The sequence below is a fragment of the Oncorhynchus nerka genome, linkage group LG14, assembly GCF_034236695.1.
Source record: "Oncorhynchus nerka isolate Pitt River linkage group LG14, Oner_Uvic_2.0, whole genome shotgun sequence".
NCBI lineage: Eukaryota > Metazoa > Chordata > Actinopteri > Salmoniformes > Salmonidae > Oncorhynchus > Oncorhynchus nerka.
Window position 1 is genome coordinate 30,362,816 of NC_088409.1, and position 19,487 is coordinate 30,382,302.

A 19,487-nucleotide genomic window follows, 5' to 3' on the forward strand; every position below is an offset into this window, starting at 1 on the left:
CAGTGATCACATCGAGATGCTAACATTTACATGGAAAGTACGTGCTTTTTAAAAAGTTAATACGTTATCGGTGTCAGTGATCTAGCCTTTCTAAATGAACAAACTAGTTTTAAACTGCAATGCTGTTAGCTAGCTAAGTTACAGGGAAAACGTTTTGCAGTGCCAGCTAGCTCTTTTCACTCTCTTGTTAAATCAAATGCATGTGTGCTAGCTATTTACCTGACACACACTTTAACACTTTCTCATCCTATGATTATAGCAAAGAGTAGTCTACATGTGGGCTATAACACTTCGCTGCCCATTGTGTGAGTTGGTGCCGGTGGTACTGTCAACATGAAATCCAGGTGAGACGTGGAACAAATAAAAATGAATGCAGAACTAACGTTTTCAAAACCAGAACGATGTGTTTTTTTTTACCACAATGAAAATGGTCATCTTTTGTCTCTCTTGATCTCTTAGTGGTGCTGCTCTGTTCACAAGGAACAATCCCTTTCCGCCAGACCCACCTCTGGGCAAAAACACATTTACAACCCCTCACGCACCAAGAAGCTTCCAAAGCAACAGAGGAAAACCGTAAGAACTGAACTATGGGGCTGTCGGGGTCTTTTCCAAATACACATACTCCAATACAGTAAATACATGTGTTGTCAGTATAGTCTCCTGATCAAACTAACTTTTTTCCTGGTTTGTCTTAGACCCTGAACCCTGTTGGCCTTGCCCAGCTGTCCAGCCCTCCTCTCCAGACACACTCACTGAGCCCAGAGGACCCGTGCTTCCTTGGAGCAGCCAACCACTTTGTCCTCTGTCCTCCTCCTGCCACTAGGCCCAGCCTAGTTTTTAAGAGTCCTGGCCCTCCACTGATCTTGTGTCCTCCCCGGCCAACACTGCCGCCTCCCCGAACACAGACACACTGACACGGGACCCAACATCGGGAAAGTCCCTGGTTTCCACTGGGGGAGGAGAGCAGGAAGATTCAGTGTTGGCAAAGTATGCTTAATACTATTTCTAGAATTACATGATGGTAATTTGTTTTATTTGATGTGTCATACAGCATTTGTGACCCTGCATCCTCATGTATGTCTTCATTGTAGTGTGTATAATGATATCCACAATAAGCTTGCAAGTGACGAATATAGGATTTTTGTATTGCTTTATGGTGTTATGCCCTTTATGTCTCATTAGTAACTACAATAATTCCTATTTCCAGGAACATTGAACGCTTTCATCACGGAAGGCCGCAGAGTCGAGAGGAACGTCTGCAGATGTCGGCAATGGTGGGAGAGGGCCAGCAGCCTTTCTGGTGGCTGTCCTTCTCCCCTCTACCCTCCAGTTCTACACTCACTCAAACCACTGACAAAGGTACTTCACTTGGCTCATTCATTGTTCTTTACATCTCATTGAAACTCATTAAAAGTTTTGCTGGCTCGATAAAACAATGAATCTAGTGACCGTTGTGATGCATTTGACCAACTGTCTTGCTCTGCTCTCCATTTCAAATCAAAGTTTATTGGTCGTGTACACAGTTTAGCAGGTGTTATAGCAGGTGCAGCGAAAATCTTATGTTACTAGCTCCTAACAATGCAGTAAAATGTCAAACAATTAAAACTTTTTTTTTTAAGGAAAGAAATCAAGAATGTAAGGACAAATCCATCTAACAACTCAAATAGCACCATCAAAATGAAATGTATACACTGGATTAATATGTACAGCAGTAGATATATTGGTGAGATATATCAAGAATCCAGTATATAAATAAATATGCTGTGTGTATAAACAGTAAAATACAATTTCTTATTAATTCCCTATTTCTTTATGTACACAGGCCTCTCCCTTAGAAAAGACTCAGCCACCACCCTCGGTCCAGTTGGGTAGTTTTGGCATGGCACCACCCTTTCCCCATGCAGGGGACTCCTTGATCTTAGTGCCATTGTGTGTGATGAACCTTGTTGTTACAAGTTGTACATTGAATTGGTGGGGTAAGTGTAGCCATCTACTGGTGTTAATCGGAACAGCATTGTTCTGTTCATGCTATGTTTTGGTAAGAGTTTGTGTTTGAGATGTATTGGACAGGTTTATGTAATGCTGTCAAGTGTGCAAGAGCCAGAATGGTTGAGATCTATTGGAAGAAAGACTACCCATGCAGAGTGCCTCTCCTCATAAATATTTGCATACCAACACCAGACGACATGTTCTGCCCAACCACTGTGTTTATATGAACTAGGTAGAAGCTGTTCCTTTTGATTATGCAACTGTGTTTGATGCCTTTGTTGATACCCCTTCTGGTCAAAACACCGCTCCATATCCAGCTTGCTGCATATCCCTGAGGGAATGAGCTAAACTCTATGCAACTGACGTGAGCTTTTATAGACCTGATCCATAAAGCGTTTTCAAAACGAAACCCGCTGAGGGCTCACAGTTACACAACATTGTGAATGTTCTAGAATGTTGGTGATAGAAATGGTGACAGGAGATGATGCCTCTGATGCACTCACTGGCCTCTCTTTCTGATGCCCTGGCAGGGCCTGTCAGACTCCTCTCACGGTGACCTTGGAGACTCTGAGATACTGCATCTACAGGAGAAGGCCAGTAGACTGCTACACAGAAGGTGGATATGCTGGGAGTAATAGAATACACTGAGCAGGGTTGGGGTCAATTAAATGTAATTCAGTCAGTTGCAATGTGGAGAATTGGATTAGTCTTACAACATTTTTCTTTTTATGTTTTCAGTGAGCACTCACTCAGTATTGGATCTATCCTCATCAGCTCTGAGGGCCTGGGCTGCTCCAATTTGTCCTCCTCTGTGAGCATGGATGAGCCAGTCCAAAGGCCTATAATTACCAGTCTTATCAACTCAACCACTGGTGAGTCATGTGGGTTGGGAAGTTCAAAACATCTGATTTGCATGAATTTCCCTGGTCTCAACCACATTATATTGCTTTTCAAACTCCCAGAGCCACTGTTATTCTGTGCTCTTGCCACGTCCCTCATTTCTCATGGTCACTATTTAGTTTCCTTTTGCAACTTTCTTAATTCTCACACATATTGCAATAACTCTTCTTGTGCAACCGCTTCCTCAAGTTGTGGGGAACCTAAGCTCAGCAGACCTCTATGCTGGAACCGTGCCCAAACTGTCTGTGGTTGGTCCCGCTGACCCATGCACACGCCCAGAGGAGGACATCCTGTTTCAGTGGCGCCTGAGGAGGAAGATGGAGCAGGCCAGTCGGTGGTCACACCCTTCATCGGCACTCTGTCAGCTGGCAGGCACACAAGGTACTTACCCTCCTGTCTACTACACCTGCTATTAGAAATATGTTTCGAAGTCAATTTGAAATGTCTGCTATTGTGTGATAGTATTTTCCAATGCATTTAGCTAATCACAGATAATTGGATTTATTTCCCTTCGTTAGGTACAGCGGAATCCCCACCCTGCATATTCCCCTCATAGTTACCCGCTCCTTCACCCCAGCCCCCCAGGAGACCAGTGTCCCCCATGGACCATTCTCCCCTGCAGCTGCCCTCCCCATTTCCAGCCCCACCGTCTCCAAGTTGCAGCCGGATACCCCCGTCTGTCCCCACATGCAACTCCTCTGTGACATCCTTCCTTATACCGCTCAGCGCCTCTCCCCTCCACCCAGCCACCAGAGGAGCCCAAAGAGGAGGTCTCTAGGGCCGACCGGACCATCCACTGAGGAGCCCACTAGTAAACATGAGTCCTCTTCACCACCGCCCGCCTTGTCTCTTCGTCTTGATGCGGACCATTCTGAGAGGCCCAGCTATACAGATTGGAGTGTGAGCCAACACAGCACCAGATGTAAAGACAGGGTCACCCCATGGAGAGAGGAGCCCAACAGAGACTGGGGGCAACAGGAAAGCAGGCCAGGGGTAGTGAGAGAGGGCCGCCCTGGAGATCGTACTCCATCACCCTCTCCCATACACATTACCCTGGGACAGGTCAGTTAACACCGTGGGTCATCAGCATCACCGATGCTAGATGCCATTAATACATTGAAGAAAGACAGTTATTAATTTTTCATTGTTACAATAATATTCATTTACTTTATTAATTTATCCAGGTTAGTTTAATTTAGATAAAGATATTAGATGAGTAAAGCATATTAATTTACCTTGGCAGGTAGTTTCAGAGATAATGTTACCGACCATGGACTCCCCGGACCTGCCCAGAACCCCTGTGTCCTCTGACTCTCCCAGATATGCGCCCCCACAGTCCCCCGCTCTGCCTCCCAGTGCACAGCAGCCCCGGGAGGTCGTAGCTCAGCTGCTGCAGGAGGCTGAAGGTGAGACTGTCTGGTGCAGTGGGAACTGCTGACCTTAACTCTCTAGGTAGCAGAGGTGGAATAGACTCTGGCCGTATAATACAGTGTGTGTATTTATAGCCTCCAGTCAAGTTCCACCGGGACTGAATCCAAACAAACATTTTCCTGAAAATCTCATTTCTATACATGCATTACTTACTCTAAATAATAAGTTAGGATTTTGCCCTAAATGCTAAAGGGGTCTTTTGCTAACTATATAGGGCAGCATAACAATTGAGTGATGCCATAGTCTTCTGTTACAGGAGTACATTGACGGTGTGGACCAGTGACAGTTATTGGTTTTTACTTCACCTTGCTCTTGTTCATGTGTACATTTCTGGCTATTTATACCTTTGTACAATTAACATGTGATCTAATATAACATATTATGAACACCTGGCATAGCTTTGCTGGAAAGTAACTAAAGTTAGAACAAAAATAATTGGTCATGTAATCAACTGCTCCTAAAGTTACTTTTGTTATCTGCACAGTGACATTTTAACTGCGTAATTTTTCCCCCTTAAGATTCAGACGAGCAGGAGTTTAAAGATGACCCCTTACTGAATGTCTTAAGGCAGCAGAGGATGGGTGAAGGAGCAAATCAGGTAAAGAACTGGTATATGTTCCCTAGATACAGTACATCCTTCGTCATTTATTTCATTGACCTTTCCATTACTCATTAAGATAATGAACTTAATATATTTTCAGGGTAATTAGTGCCTTAAGAATAATACCCCATAGTGTCAAACGTGGAATTATGTTATTAGAAATTGTTACAAATGAATTAAAAGCTGAAAAATGTCTTGCGTTAAGTATTCAAGCCCTTTGTTATGGCAAGCCTAAATAAATTCAGGAGTAAAAATGTGCTGAACAAGTCACATAATAAGTTGCATGGTCTCAATCTGTGTGCAATAATAGTGTTTATTTACCCCACACATACAATTATCTTTAAGGTCCCTCAGTTGAGCAGTGAATTTCAAACCAATTCAACCACAATGGCCAGGGAGGTTTTCCAATGCCTCACAAAGAAGGGCACATATTGGTAGATAGGTAAACGAAGAGAAAGAAAAAAGCAGACATTGAGTATCCCTTTGAGCATAGTGAAGTTACACTTTGGATGGTGTATCAATACACCCAGTCACTACAAAGATACAGGTGTCCTTGTTTACTCAGTTGCCGGAGAGGAAGGAGAATCCATTGGCTCAGGGATTTCACCATGAGGCCAATGGTGACATTAAAACAGTTAGAGTTTAATGGCTGTGATAGGAAATAACTGGGGATTTGTCAACCACATTGTAGTTACTCCACAATACTAACCTAAATGACAGTGAAAAGAAGGAACCCTGTACAGAATAAAAATATTCCAAAAGATACATCATGTTTGCAATAAGGTATTAAAGTAAAACTGCAAAAAATGTGGCAAAGAAATTTAATTTTTTTCCTGAATACAAAGTGCTATGTTTGGGGCAAATACAACACATTACTGAGTGCCATTCTCCATATTGTCAAGCATAGTGGTGGCTGCATTATGTTATGGGTATGCTTGTAATCGTTAAGAACTGAGTAGTTTTTCAGGATAAAAGAAACTGAATGGAGCTAAACACAGGCAAATTCCTAGAGGAAAACATGCTTCAGTCTATTTTCCACCAGACACTGGGAGATGAATTCAAATCAAATTTTATTGGTCACATACACATGGTGAGCAGATGTTATTGCGAGTGTAGCGAAATGCTTGTGCTTCTAGTTCCGACAGTGCAGTAATAGCTAACAAGTAATCTATCAATTTCACAAGTACCTTGTATACACACAAGTGTAAAGGAATTAATAAGAATATGTACATATAAATATATGGATGAGCTATGGCCGTGCGGCATAGGCAAGATGCAGTAGATGGTTTAGAGTACAGTATATACATATGAGATGAGTAATGTATGGTATGTAAACATTGTTTAAAGTGACAAATTATACATTTATTACATGAATTATTAAAGTGGCTAGAGATTTGAGTCTATGTTGGCAGCAGCCACTCTGTTAGTGATGGCTGTTTAACAGTCTGATGGCCTTGAGATAGAAGCTGTTTTTCAGTCTCTAGGTCCCAGCTTTGATGCACTGATCTCACCTTCTGGGTGATAGTGGGGTGAACAGGCAGTGTCTCGGGTGGTTGTTGTCCTTGATCCTTTTTGGCCTTCCTGTGATATCGGGTGCTGTAGGTGTCCTGGAGGGCAGGTAGTTTGTCCCCGGTGATGCATTGTGCAGACCTCACTACCCTCTGGAGAACTTTACGGTTGTGGGCAGAGCAGTTGCCGTACCAGGCCTGACAGGATGCTCTCGATTGTGCATCTGTAAACGTTTGTAAGGGTTTTCGGTGACGAGACAAATTTCTTCACCCTCCTGAGGTTGAAGAGACGCTATCTGTGTGGGTGGACCATTTCAGTTTGTCTGTGATGTGTACGCCGATTCACCTGTCAGCAAGATTGTAACCTAAAACATAAGGCCAAATCTACACGAGTTGGTTTCCAAGGAGAAAGTCAATGTTCCTGAGTGGCTGAGTAACCGTTTTTAATTCAATCGACTTGAAAATCTATGGCAAGACCTGAAAATGGTTGTCTCGCAATGATCAACAACCCATTTGACAGAGTTTGAAACAAATAATGGGGAAATGTTACACAATCCAGGTGTGAAAAGCTCTTAGAGACTTACCCAGAAAGATTCACAGCTGTAATCACTGCCAAAGGTGCTTCTACAAATTTCTGTATTTCATTTTCAATAAATGTGGAATAATTTCTAAAAACATAGATGGTTGAGGAAAAAAATATTTCATCAAATTGTGAATTCAGGCTGTAACACAACAACATGTGGAATAAGTCCAGGGGTATTAATACATTCTGAAGGCACTGTATACAGCCTTATTCTAAAATTGATTAAATAGATAAATAAACATTTGCGTCAATCTACACACAATATCCCATAATGACAAAGCAAAAACAGATTTTTAGAACAGTACAATGACCCTAAGCACACAGCCAAGACAATGCAGGAGTGACTTCGGGACAAGTCTCTGAATGTCCTTGAGTGGCCCAGCCAGAGCCTTGACTTGAACCTGATCGAACATCTCTGGAGAGACCTGAAAAAAAGCAGTGCAGCGATGCTCCCCATCCAACCTGACAGAGCTTGGGAGGATCTGCAGAGAAGAATGGTAGAAACTCCCCAAATACAGGTGTGCCAAGCTTGTAGCGTCATACCCAAGAAGACTAGGTTGTTATCGCTGCCAAAGATGCTTCAACAAAGTTTTTATTTATTTTATTTCACCTTTATTTAACCAGGTAGGCAAGTTGAGAACAGGTTCTCATTTACAATTGCGACCTGGCCAAGATAAAGCAAAGCAGTTTGACACACACAACACAGAGTTACACATGGAGTAAAACAAACATACAATCAATAATGCAGTAGAAAAATAAGTCTATATACAATGTCAGCAAATGAGGTGAGAAGGGAGGTAAAAGCCAAAAAAAGGCCATCGTGGCGAAGTAAATACAATATAGCAAGTAAAACACTGGAATGGTAGATTTGCAGTGGAAGAATGTGCAAAGTAGAAATAAAAATAATGGCGTGCAAAGGAGCTAAATAAATAAATACAGTAGGGGAAGAGTTGTTTGGGCTAAATTATAGATGGGCTATGTACAGGTGCAGTAATCTGTGAGCTGCTCTGACAGCTGGTGCTTAAAGCTAGTGAGGGAGATAAGTGTCTCCAGTTTCAGAGATTTTTGTAGTTCGTTCCAGTCATTGGCAGCAGAGAACTGGAAAGTTCTGAATACTTATGTAAATATCATATGGATCCTAGAGTGATATAATATTTGGCTATGCAAAGCGTTGAAGCAACCTTGGAACATGCTCTAAAAATAGATGTTTTTTCTTTCAGCGAGGTGGACTTACTGTTGGATGAATTCCAGGAAGCGTGATCACTGGTGGTGAGCACACACATGGAACAAAAACAACCAATTCAAAAGCATTTTTATTTTTGTACTGAAATATAGTGCATTTATTTTTGTTAACAAATTCTCTTTTTACAATGAATAGTTAAATATACAAAAACCTTACTGTTGGGTTTTGTGAACGTACTTGATAATCTGAGTGTTAAAACCTTTACACATGATTTAGAGGGCATTAGACACGCCACACAATCAAATCAACATTTTCAATGGTTTTATATCATATTTACAATGAATATTCAGATTGATGAGTTAAATGGGATTCTTTAGGATGAGGGATGATTTTAAATGAGAGAACTGTCCTGTTAATATGTACAAACCTCAGAGGGAGAGGGCAGGGAATATTAATGCTGTGACTGCTTAGTTAATGGGTGTTTTGGTACAGGCAGGCACCAGCTCCTTGGTGAGTGTTTGATATGTCTGTTGGAGGAGAATGTGCCTGTATTTTTGCTTCTATCCTTATTTGTGTGTGTACAGTTTACCAAGTTACCAATTACTTCACACTGGAAGAAGTTAAGATACCCATAACATTTTTATTTTCTTTAACTAAAGTTAATATTAAAAATGGCAAACTTCTTTGCGATAAACTATTTTAAATGTGAAATGTCAGACTACAAATTGCAAGAACAGATCACTCTGGAGTAAGATGTTAACAGAATGTGTAATTTAGCATATTAAACAACTGTTTCAAGTGAGAATTAGAAAGGAGTAATATTGAAAAAGAAAGGAAATGATTGCCTACTTCACCCATGTTTTCTATTTGCAAAAGAAGTAGTGTGTAGTTCCAGTAGGTAACTACTTTTTTCTTTGCTGTGTAGCAAACTACCAGATATGAACTGCCACCAAGCTACTGCAAAATGTAGTTAAATTACTAGTTGAACTACATGTAGTTTACTACTACCCCCAACACTGGTTCCTATTTATTGTGTGTTTGTTCTTATGGTGTGTATGCTCATGATTCTGAGTGGGACAGGTGTCTGGAGTTCTCCCCCTGCAGCATAGGGGCCGATATGATGAGGATGCCTTCAGGCGACACCGCCGACTCCAGAGCCATGGCGTCCACTCCCTCTGGAATCCTGTAGCGCCGGTTAAACTGTCGTGTCACCAGCCCCGACCCATCCTGCAAACATACGTTATAGTGAACACAGTCAGTGAGGAATGCTCGTTTTCAGGCTAACAAGTGGCCTGGTTTCCAGTCTGTTTGGTCAGTAGTTGTCTGAAGCAGAAACAGACTGCTTAGCAACCAGGCTATATTCAATGTCTGTCATCACACTATGGCAGTGTGATTATGAACAGAGAACTCTTGCATAATACATGTAACACAGTAGTTGCTTACTTTTTTCTCTTTGTGTTTCCCTTGGACCTCCACAAAGTCTCCGGTCACCTTGACCATCAGCTCCTCTGGGTTGAAGTGTTTTACATCAACCTGAACTGTGAATCGACTGTGGTCACAACACACCTGGCAACAGGGGAAGATACCAATATTACTACTCAAATTGACTCTATTACTGCTGGTTTAATCTACTTTTATGTAATTATATTCAAATGATAAAGGCAAGAGCACCTGCAGTAAATGGGCATTCATTAAAGTGTCAGTAGAATATAGAAAGTAACAGATAAAATTCATTAATCAAGGCTACCTCATTGATACAGAACAAAGTCATGAAAAATGAATCCAGAAATGGTTTGATCAGTGAGAAATTAGAACACTGCATGCGTGCAGTGTAACGGGAATAAACCTACCTGTGCAGAGCCAGTTTGCTCCGTCACTGGGGTGAGCAGCTCCGACGGCGTGAATGAGTACAGCCCGAATGTCCCGTTCAGCCCGGGAAGAAGAGGCGGCAGGACCCTCTCCCATGCGATACCGCTGGCTGGAAAAGTGGGTGGCAGATCGAAGTCCATTTCGCGTCTGAGGTAAAAAATAAAATATGCAGTGATTACTACAGCCTTTTACACCAGTATGGGCCGGGGATGTTACGAATATTCTAGGCCACATGAAGAAATCGCACATGGGAAAAATGATAGACCTACATTTATTGGACTATTCGAGAAACTATTAGCCTAATAGAAGTTGTTAGAATGAAGCAATAAATAATTCAACTATAATATACCCGCGTCTTCACTGCTGAGGTTCAGAAAGTGATTGATTCGTAAAGACTACAGCGATGGTTTGTATAGTCCTTGTCAAATCTGGAATATTGTAAATAATACCGAATACGCTTGAACCTCAAAGACCTTTCAAATTGTTGCTGGGAAGGGTCACCGTGTAAAATCCCGTTTGAGACGTAGAGTCGTTAGCACTTACCGTTATGAGATGCCTGCAAGTCCTATTATGTTCTGACTGCCAATAGGATGGATTGCTGCGTCCGTGTATCTGACTCTTCCCTTTTCCCTGACAAACTGTGGAAGTGCCAGTTAAGGTCTGTATTTATGATAGCAGGAGTTACATAATGAGGCGGGAACTTCGCTGTGGGGCACCCTGCTTGCTTTGGATTCACCACCAGACCCCCTGGGAATTATGATTTTGTTTTAGTTGTGATCAAATGCTTTGATAACGTGGGGACCTGCCCTAAGGAACACTCCTCCCTATCATATCAACCTAAATATGAAGAACTGTTACCATATTCTCCACTATAATCATATAGTGTACGTGTGATAGTGCACCTTTTTAATTAAGCTTACATGGTCGTTTTCCTTGACACCTGTTGGGAGCCCCTTTTGGTGATTTGGCAATTGACATTCAACACTGCCAAAAGCGGTAATCTCAATACAGTGTTCTGCCAGGCAACAGTTCAGACGCTTCCTTCTAGGGATACACTGCATAACTGACTGGACTGCTCAATAATTGCTAAAACAAATTAGTTGAAAACTGATTAAATATTGCAATTTTATTTTGACAGCCTTAATTGGAATGATGGTATCCATTAGGCCTACACTGCATAAACTGTGCTTATCCCGGGTTATCAACTGGGGCATGAGGATTTATTTTACCTACACTTATTAAACAGAGGTTGAACAAGGTCGCAAACATTGTCAATGTCACACCCTGTAACAATATTTGACCAAATACTGGAATGTTTAAGATGTTACAATATTTATTTTATAGGTCTACATACTTCAGATTTTTCTGTTACATTGTTTATGTAATGATCTTTTGATCAATGTGAAGCAGGTGTTAAGCACACTAATCTTCAATCACATTGGCCTTATTTGGAAGTCTTTCTATTAGAAAGAAAAATGATTCAATATTTGTATTAATTCTATAATTTCTACAGAGATGATCATAATCCCAAAGAGAGGGATGAACAAATCTGTGATTAATGTTGGCCAGTCTCCCCGAGCCACTTTGTCCTGGTGATTAAAACGACCTTATAATAATTAGGTCATCATGACATGCAGGGTGAACATCATGTTCTACAATTACACTGACACCACATCCACAACAATGTCATATACGCCTCCAGCATGTCACAGGTCTTAGCACCTCATCGATTGGGTATTTTATGACCATCCATCACACACACACATCTGATTTGGGTTTACATCCACTGCCCCTTGACCCCATTTAGAGCAGACAGTCGTGTGACTTATACAACCCTGGCAGACTCAATGGACTTAAGTACTGGAGCTGGTTGGGTGACATGTCCTTCCTGCCATGGCGTCAGTTGGTAATAGAAGTAGAGTCTGACTCCGAGTACCTAAAAATGGCATCAACCATGATCCTGAAGAGGGGGGGTAACATTTGCTACAGATGGATTGAGTTTCATAATAGGCGCCTAAGAGATTGGCCAGAAGCGGAACTCATTTAAGCACTTAAAAAAATCATAATTCTGCAATCATAAAGTACTTTACTGGCTAATATCTCATCACTGTTGGAATGGTTTACACCGAGAGTACAAAGGATACTATGAATATTATTATCTGGAATAAGTATGTTGTTATTGTGAGCAGTGTTACACAAATACTGACATATTAAACACAAAGCCAATTGGATATTGTTATCCAAAGCTATGCTCATACCATTCATATTATCCATAGGAGCCAAATGTCTAATGAAATGCACACTAGACCACAATCTGGCATCTAAACTCAAAACCTTATTACAGCAAATAAAAAATGCATACACTTCCATTTCATTTAGAAAGTTAATGAATTTGCTATTTTTGTCATACATACCATTCGCCTGTATAACCTTCCAAATTTACTCAAACGTGTTGAGACATCCACACACTACACACAATTTGGGGAAAAGGTGCAGTGTTCATAGGACATCTTCCCACTCATTAAAGCCCAGAAGAAAATTACCATGAATATCCATTGAGATAAACTACACATTTAACTATTTCAACCTATGTTAGATTAGCCTATTAATTCTGTCATGGTAAAGTTTTATACAGTAGGAAGCTTTCTTGTTTCCCGCCTTGTCTGTCTCAGGGAATGCCAAGTGGAATGGTGAAGGAGAGGTAGTCGCCCACCTCACCCCATTCTGCTCTGAAGTGTTGGAATATGGTTATCCATGTGGTGAGTACTGCAACCCACAGTAGCAACCCCAGCCCTGAACGCTTTACATCTGAAAGAGAGATGTAATGTATTGTAGTCGTGTTTGCATAGAAACTGCATGCTTTCACTAATACTTACACTAATGTTAATTAAACTAATACAAAGCCAACTTTATGTTTTAGCTGGATCATCTTATCTCATCATGGATCATAGGCCTACATCTCATAAGACACACAACCTGTAACAAATGTATTATTTATCCAGTATGTGGATTTGCCACAACAAATATGAACAACTAATCATTTGTACAGGAATCTTGAGTTACATTAATTAACAGCACTTTCTCTGTGTACATTGACTCTGATTGGATGATTGACACTCACATGTTTTGATCTGAAGTTGTTCAGTATATGTTGGCTTTACAAAGGCCTCTTTGAAAAACCACACCACATTCACCAGCCACAGGAACGGAAGGAATGCAAATCCCCCTGAGATAGAAAGTCATTACAGTATTACTACATGATTCTTGCATTACTTATATATATACACACATGTTGTAAACACTAACATTGGAGAGCTCATGCAATGTTTTTCTCTTTGAACCATGCCAGGGGACAGAAATCCCCTGGTCACGTGGCTTATAATTAGAGAAAAACAACACTTGGTGGTTCAGACTTACCAACTTACCGAAATAGTATTTCCTACAGAGGGTGAGTTTCTCCTCATTAGGAAGGCGCTCTAGGTTCATGTTGATTTCCTGTTATTTCCCCCTTCGTATTGACAGCTTTTCAAAGAGACCTTGAAGTATGATGGAAGAGGATAAAAGTGAGGGGGTATTTTGAAGATCAAGACTGGCACATTTCGGCTTCATGGAACTGCCAGTCTGTAAAATACGAGGGTGCCCTCTATCGATAAGAATGGAACAAGTCTTGTGTTTCCACCGAACTTTTGCCTGGCTATCTGCCCAGATGACACGATAACATATTTAAACACCAATTTTGCGAAATGAAGTATTTTAAGGCGAAATGTGTAGGCTAGTAGATAAGTTTTGAAAAAGCAGTCCAGAATAATGCGTACTGGATGGCTAACAATATATGCTACAATGTTAACAGCAATTGTCCTCTATTACAGAAAATACATCATTAATAATATTTTCCGAGGCTTTTACCTGTAATCTTTAATTATATAGATGTCAAATACCTCTAAACTGCTTGACAACTTCACGTTCAACAGCTCAAAACATACACACAAAAGAGAATGTCAATTTGTTCATTTCCGCTTCCTACTCCAGTTTTCTGAAGAGGGGGATGTGACGTCCATATTGCCCCCCCCCCCCCCCCCCCCCCGTTCGTTGTGGGTACTGTAGTTCAGATAGCGTACATAGAAACGTATGTTTTGGCATTTAAATTAAAATATATTTCAACAGTGTAATTCACTTTTGCTTGTAGTAAATCACCTATGATTGCTGGCAGTGCAGATGATGTGAATTGCAATGCAAAATATGTGCCTTGCAGTTGCAAAATTACTGTTAACCTGCCTGTCTTATTCTGTGAATAATTTCCATCAGGGAAGTTTACTACAATATACAACCATAATTCTCCTCTTATCAATGCAAAATAATATAGGCCTAGACTTGTGGATATGTTCAATTCCTCTTTTCAAATTATGTTTAGAGCTTGATTTAAGTGCATAGACTCTCTCTCTCATGTAAGGAGCGCGCACATAATGTATAGTGGTGCAATTTGTATGATCATATCAAAAGACGAGGACAAGCCGCTCTGAGGAATAGGGACAAGCCTAAAAATATTGGTACAGCGGTAGATGGCCATTCACAAAATGTGTATTTTTTTGCATGGAGGGAAGCTGGGCCTTGTAGTTAATTATCAATAAACGTAATGGTTGTAATGAAACGATGATCGAGCAATGCGTCCTTTGTTTAATATCAAATGGGTTTATTACTTGTATTACATAATGCATTGCACACACCACCCATATAAATTCCAATCATAATTTAAATAAAGATTTGCAAGTTACCCTGTGAAGCTTTCCTTGGACATACTTCATTTCCCGGCAGCCTTGCAGGTCCCCCCTCCCTTTCTCGCGCCTTCCCTCTTGTCTCACCTCAAGTTGCTATCGGTGTTGTTTTTGAAGCTATGATGGCGGCAGCGGGATGCGGATCAGCAACCGCGGCTGCCATAGGAGGCCAAGTTGGTACTGCTGCACCCCGAGGTCGCTTCCCTGGTCGGCCATGGTCGTCTCGCAGCCGCTTGCGTTCTGAGAAGCGATGGCAACTCGACCGATCAGGGGCAGAAGCTGACGATGTGATTAATGCTGGAGGCCCAAGGCCCACAAGCCTGGTTCTCTCGTTAAACGAGGACCAGTCTCACTTGCGCTTACTTGGGATAGAGTCGAACCACAAGAGCTTAGCGGAGGCTGGGTACAGCTCAAGTGGGAGCGAAGAGGTGAGAGCCCAAATCGCTGCTGGAGTTAGTATATTTTTGCTTCTTTTATCATGCCATTTTGGTTACCTGTGTTGGTGTGTAGTTTTTGTGTGTGTGTGTGTGTCATGTAGAGTTGGCCCCGTTTCATAATACTTTGCTTTAAGTGTCAACATTAGTTAGCTAGCCAGCTAACGTTAGCAGTAGCGACTTCATGAGATGTTCGTCAATAGCGCTAGCTAACAAAGGGGAAGGCTAATGTAATATTTGTCTGCATTGGAACTCTATGGTTAGTTAGACATACGATTTACCACGAATAACTTACACCCACGCTAGCTAGTCAGGCATTTGTCTTAAATTAGTATTTATGCCTGTAATTGCTGCAGTGAGTAACGAACGTAGCTACATAAATGTTTCTATGGATTCAAGAGGGGGAGGGGCTACGTCAGATACCTACTCTAGGATAGCTAACTAACTACGGTGTATAGGGATCATTTCACGTTCCTTTCAAGAACAAGGCTTGCAGAATGTCACCAGGTCAGTTTTTTTTTGTCGCTGTCACTGAGTCAATTAATGTAACTAGGTTGTTGAAGTCATTGGAGGGAAACTGATAACGAAACCCGGTAGTGGGTAAATTTGTCATGATGTGAGATGTTAACGTTACTTGGCCTGCTATTGCAGTCCATTTTCTATTTAATTACAAGCAAGAGAGGAGCACCAAGCATATTAGATATTTACATTTGAAATATAAATGACCTAGGCCTACCTAATGACTGCAAGTATTCATATGTTAATAATCTGGCTTGGACCCAAGTTCCACATTAGCTGACAAAATGCTGCTGCCACAATATCGACTTTATTTGCATATTAACAGGCATGTAGCAGATGTAGTTAGAGGCCTGCAACCCCTCCCCAGTTCCCAGGCATGACTGGGTAAATTGCTGCTGGTTTCTTGGTAATGCCTCGCCATCCATGAACAAAGATGCATTACCTGGAGGAGAAGATCAAAGATGTGCTTGGACTGTTTTTGAATGATTAACTTAACTAGTTGATGTAATGGCTTGTCCAGTGCACTTGTGTTGGGTTTGTAATGGTATAGTTTGGTGCTCAAGACTTAACACAATAATCTACAGGTCATCCCAGTGATGGTAAACATTTGACATGGGAGACCTATTCCAAGTAGGCAGTAACCTATAACACTATACATGGTCATTTCCATGTAAAAGAACCCATGAGCACCAAAGTGAAGTTCGTAGGAGCATATCAAATTGGGTGTCAAATGAAAGCGAAGAGTATATTTTTGGAAAATAAAGGTACAAATGCATTAAAGAAAATACAGATTTTTTTGCAAATTAGGAATTGATTTCTGGCAAAAAAAAAGATGGAAACGGGTCTTTAAAAATATCTACCAGAAAGTCATAAAAAGTATTAGAAATAAATCAAAACACAATGTTGAAGTAAAGACTAGAGGTCGACCGATTATGATTTTTCAACGCCGATACCGATTATTGGAGGACCAAAATAATGACAATTACAACAATACTGAATGAACACTTATTTTAACTTAATATAATACATCAATAAAATCAATGTAGGCTCAAGTAAATAATGAAACATTCAATTTGGTTTAAATAATGCAAAAACAAAGTGTTGGAGAAGAAAGTAGAAGTGCAATATGTGCTATGTAAGAAAGCTAACGTTTCGGTTCCTTGCTCAGAACATGAGAACATATGAATGCTGGTGGTTCCTTTTAACATGAGTCTTCAATATTCCCAGGTAAGACGTTTTAGGTTGTAGTTATTATAGGAATTATAGGACTGTTTCCCTCTATACCATTTTGTATTTCATTAACCTTTGACTATTGGATGTTCTTATAGGCACTTTAGTATTGCCAGTGTAACAGTATAGCTTCCGTCCCTCTCCTCGCTCCTCCCTGGGCTCAAACCAGCAACACAACGACAACAGCCACCATCGAAGCAGCGTTACCCATGCAGAGCAAGGGGAACAACTACTAGAAGGCTCAGAGCGAGTGATGTTTGAAATGCTAGCTAGCCATTTCACTTCGGTTACACCAGCCTCATCTCGGGAGTTGATATGCTTGAAGTCATAAACAGAGCAATGCTTGACGCACAACGAAGAGCTGCTGGCAAAACGCACGAAAGTGCTGTTTGAATGAATGTTTACACACCTGCTTCAGCCTACCACCGCTCAGTCAGATACTTAGATGCTTGTATGCTCAGTCAGATTATATGCAATGCAGGACATGCTAGATAACATCTAGTAATATCATCAACCATGTGTAGTTAACTAGTGATTATGATTGATTGTTTTTTATAAGATAAGTTTAATGCTAGCTAGCAACTTACCTTGGCTTACTGCATTCGCGTAACAGTCCTTGTGGGGTGCAACGAGAGAGAGGCAGGTCGTTATTGCATTGGACTAGTTAACTGTAAGGTTGCAAGATTGGATCCCCCGAGCTGTCGTTCTGCCCCTGAACGAGGCAGTTAACCCACCGTTCCTAGGCCGTCATTGTAAATAAGAATTTGTTCTTAACTGACTTGCCTAGTTAAATAAAGGTGTAAATATAAATAAAAACTAATTTAAAAAATCGGCGCCCAAAAATACCGATTTCCGATTGTTATGAAAACTTGAAATCGGCCCTAATTATTCGGCCATTCCGATTAATCGGTCGACCTCTACTCTGAATGCCAAGTGTCAGGTCTGGAGGAAACCTGGCACCATTCCTACAGTGAAGCTATTTGGTGGCAGCAGCATGCTATGGGCATGTTTTTCAGTGGAAGGGACTGGGAGTCAGGATCGAGGGAAAGATGAACGGAGCAAAGTACAGAGAGATCCTTGATGAAAACCTGCTCAGGACCTCCGACTGGGTTGAATCTTCAACAGGACAACGACACTAAGCAAAGAGCCAAGAAAGGGAAAGGGGGATACCCAGTCAGTAGTACTAACTAAATGCCTTCAACGGAAATGTCTTCCACATTTAACCCAACTCCTTTTGAATCAGAGCTGTGCGGGAGGCAGCCTTAATCGACATCCACATCTTTGGTGCCCAGGAAACAGTGTGTTAGCTGCCTTGCTCAGAGGCAGAATGACAGATTTTTACCTTGTCAGCTCGGGGATTCGATCCAGCAACCTTTCGGTTACTGGCCTAACGCTCTAACCACTAGGCTAGACAATACAGGAGTGGCTTCGGGACAAGTCTCTAAATGTCCTTGAGTGGCCCAGCCAGATCCCGGACTTGAACCCGATTTGAACATCTCTGGAGAGACCTGAAATATGCTTCAACAAAGTATTGAGTAAAGGGTCTGAATACTTATGTAAATGTTGGGGGGGAAATGTAATACGTTTTAGAATAAGGTTGTAATGTATTTTTGTTGTTGTGGAAAAAGTCAAAAGGGTCTGATTTACCCCCCCCCCTCCAGTAAATGTTACCTCTCCCAGCTCTTACTGACAACTACCCACGAGACCACTTGCTTTCCATTTACTGGCACTGGCATCTGAACCGACTGACACCATACGTCCATGGACGTTGACATTTGGTCAGTCCGCCATGGCCTTGATTTCAACGTCCACAGACATAGTTTTTTTTGGTCGGTTTAGACCGGCCTCGATTTAGCCCAAACATAGACGTCCATGATTGGTTCAGATTTGGTCTGATCACAGATCATAGACGTCTGTTTCACAAGTTTGCACAGTACAGTGAAGCACAACTGGGTACAGTAAAGAGTATAGATCATTACGCGTTAATGCAGAATTCTGCATTTTTCCCTCCGAAAAAGAGAACGCCTAAGATGCTGTATCTTGCTGCGTTTTATAAGCACAGATCTAAAATGCTTATTGTAATTTCTGCTCGGCATCAGACTAATTTTGTGTTTCAGTTGCACTTCACTCGAATGAGAATTCACGAACAGGCATTGTGCTCTGATTTATATGTAGGTACTTTTCTCTGGTAATTTTATCAGTGTAGCCTATTTTTCTCAGGTAAAATGCAAGATTAACTTCAAGAGACACATTAGGAAATGTAGCTAGCTAATCTCTTTCTATGATAATAAACAATTGAAATATGATGGCCATACATCGTTTTTGCAACAAATACCTTGATTTTTTTCATTGTAAGCTAATTTACTTGTGCGGCTGTAAGCCAGATAATGTTGCACTTCTGTTGTCATCTGATGAAAATGAAGCTATTTTCTGATGAATGTGTTGCACTAATGTATTTTCTGTGAAGA

General features: G+C 41.2%; 3 protein-coding genes and 1 pseudogene across 6 annotated transcripts in view; 2 read left to right on the plus strand and 2 right to left on the minus strand.

Moving 5' to 3' along the window:
- Positions 1 to 333: 333 nt before the first annotated feature.
- On the plus strand, positions 334 to 8,892 carry LOC115140850 (proline and serine-rich protein 3-like; annotated as a pseudogene).
- Positions 8,308 to 11,281, minus strand: hspb6 (heat shock protein, alpha-crystallin-related, b6). 2 transcript variants are annotated; one of them, XM_029679300.2, is made up of 4 exons: positions 10,608 to 11,281; positions 10,046 to 10,211; positions 9,639 to 9,761; positions 8,308 to 9,422 (listed from the first exon to the last, which is right to left on the minus strand). In XM_029679300.2, exons 2-4 carry the CDS (start codon positions 10,202 to 10,204, stop codon positions 9,255 to 9,257), a joined length of 450 nt encoding a protein of 149 aa, XP_029535160.1. In that variant the 5' UTR covers positions 10,205 to 10,211; positions 10,608 to 11,281; the 3' UTR covers positions 8,308 to 9,254. The 2 variants fall into 2 exon arrangements, with proteins under 2 accessions (XP_029535160.1, XP_029535161.1); XM_029679301.2 differs by lacking the exon at positions 10,608 to 11,281 and adding an exon at positions 10,414 to 10,597.
- An 849-nt stretch (positions 11,282 to 12,130) lies between these two features.
- psenen (presenilin enhancer, gamma-secretase subunit) lies at positions 12,131 to 14,108 on the minus strand. The gene is made up of 4 exons (XM_029679303.2): positions 14,003 to 14,108; positions 13,490 to 13,600; positions 13,186 to 13,290; positions 12,131 to 12,872 (listed from the first exon to the last, which is right to left on the minus strand). Exons 2-4 carry the CDS (start codon positions 13,548 to 13,550, stop codon positions 12,733 to 12,735), a joined length of 306 nt encoding a protein of 101 aa, XP_029535163.2. The 5' UTR covers positions 13,551 to 13,600; positions 14,003 to 14,108; the 3' UTR covers positions 12,131 to 12,732.
- Positions 14,109 to 14,904: 796 nt separating this feature from the next.
- The window catches only part of kmt2bb (lysine (K)-specific methyltransferase 2Bb), a 59,031-nt gene continuing 54,448 nt past the window's right edge, over positions 14,905 to 19,487 (plus strand). For 2 of the 3 annotated variants that reach the window (XM_029679207.2, XM_029679209.2), the window contains exon 1: positions 14,905 to 15,288. In XM_029679207.2, coding sequence (XP_029535067.2) covers positions 14,956 to 15,288 — 333 coding nt within the window. In that variant the 5' untranslated portion in view covers positions 14,905 to 14,955. The remainder of the gene's footprint in view (positions 15,289 to 19,487) is intronic. The other variant, XM_029679208.2, reaches the window with a different exon arrangement.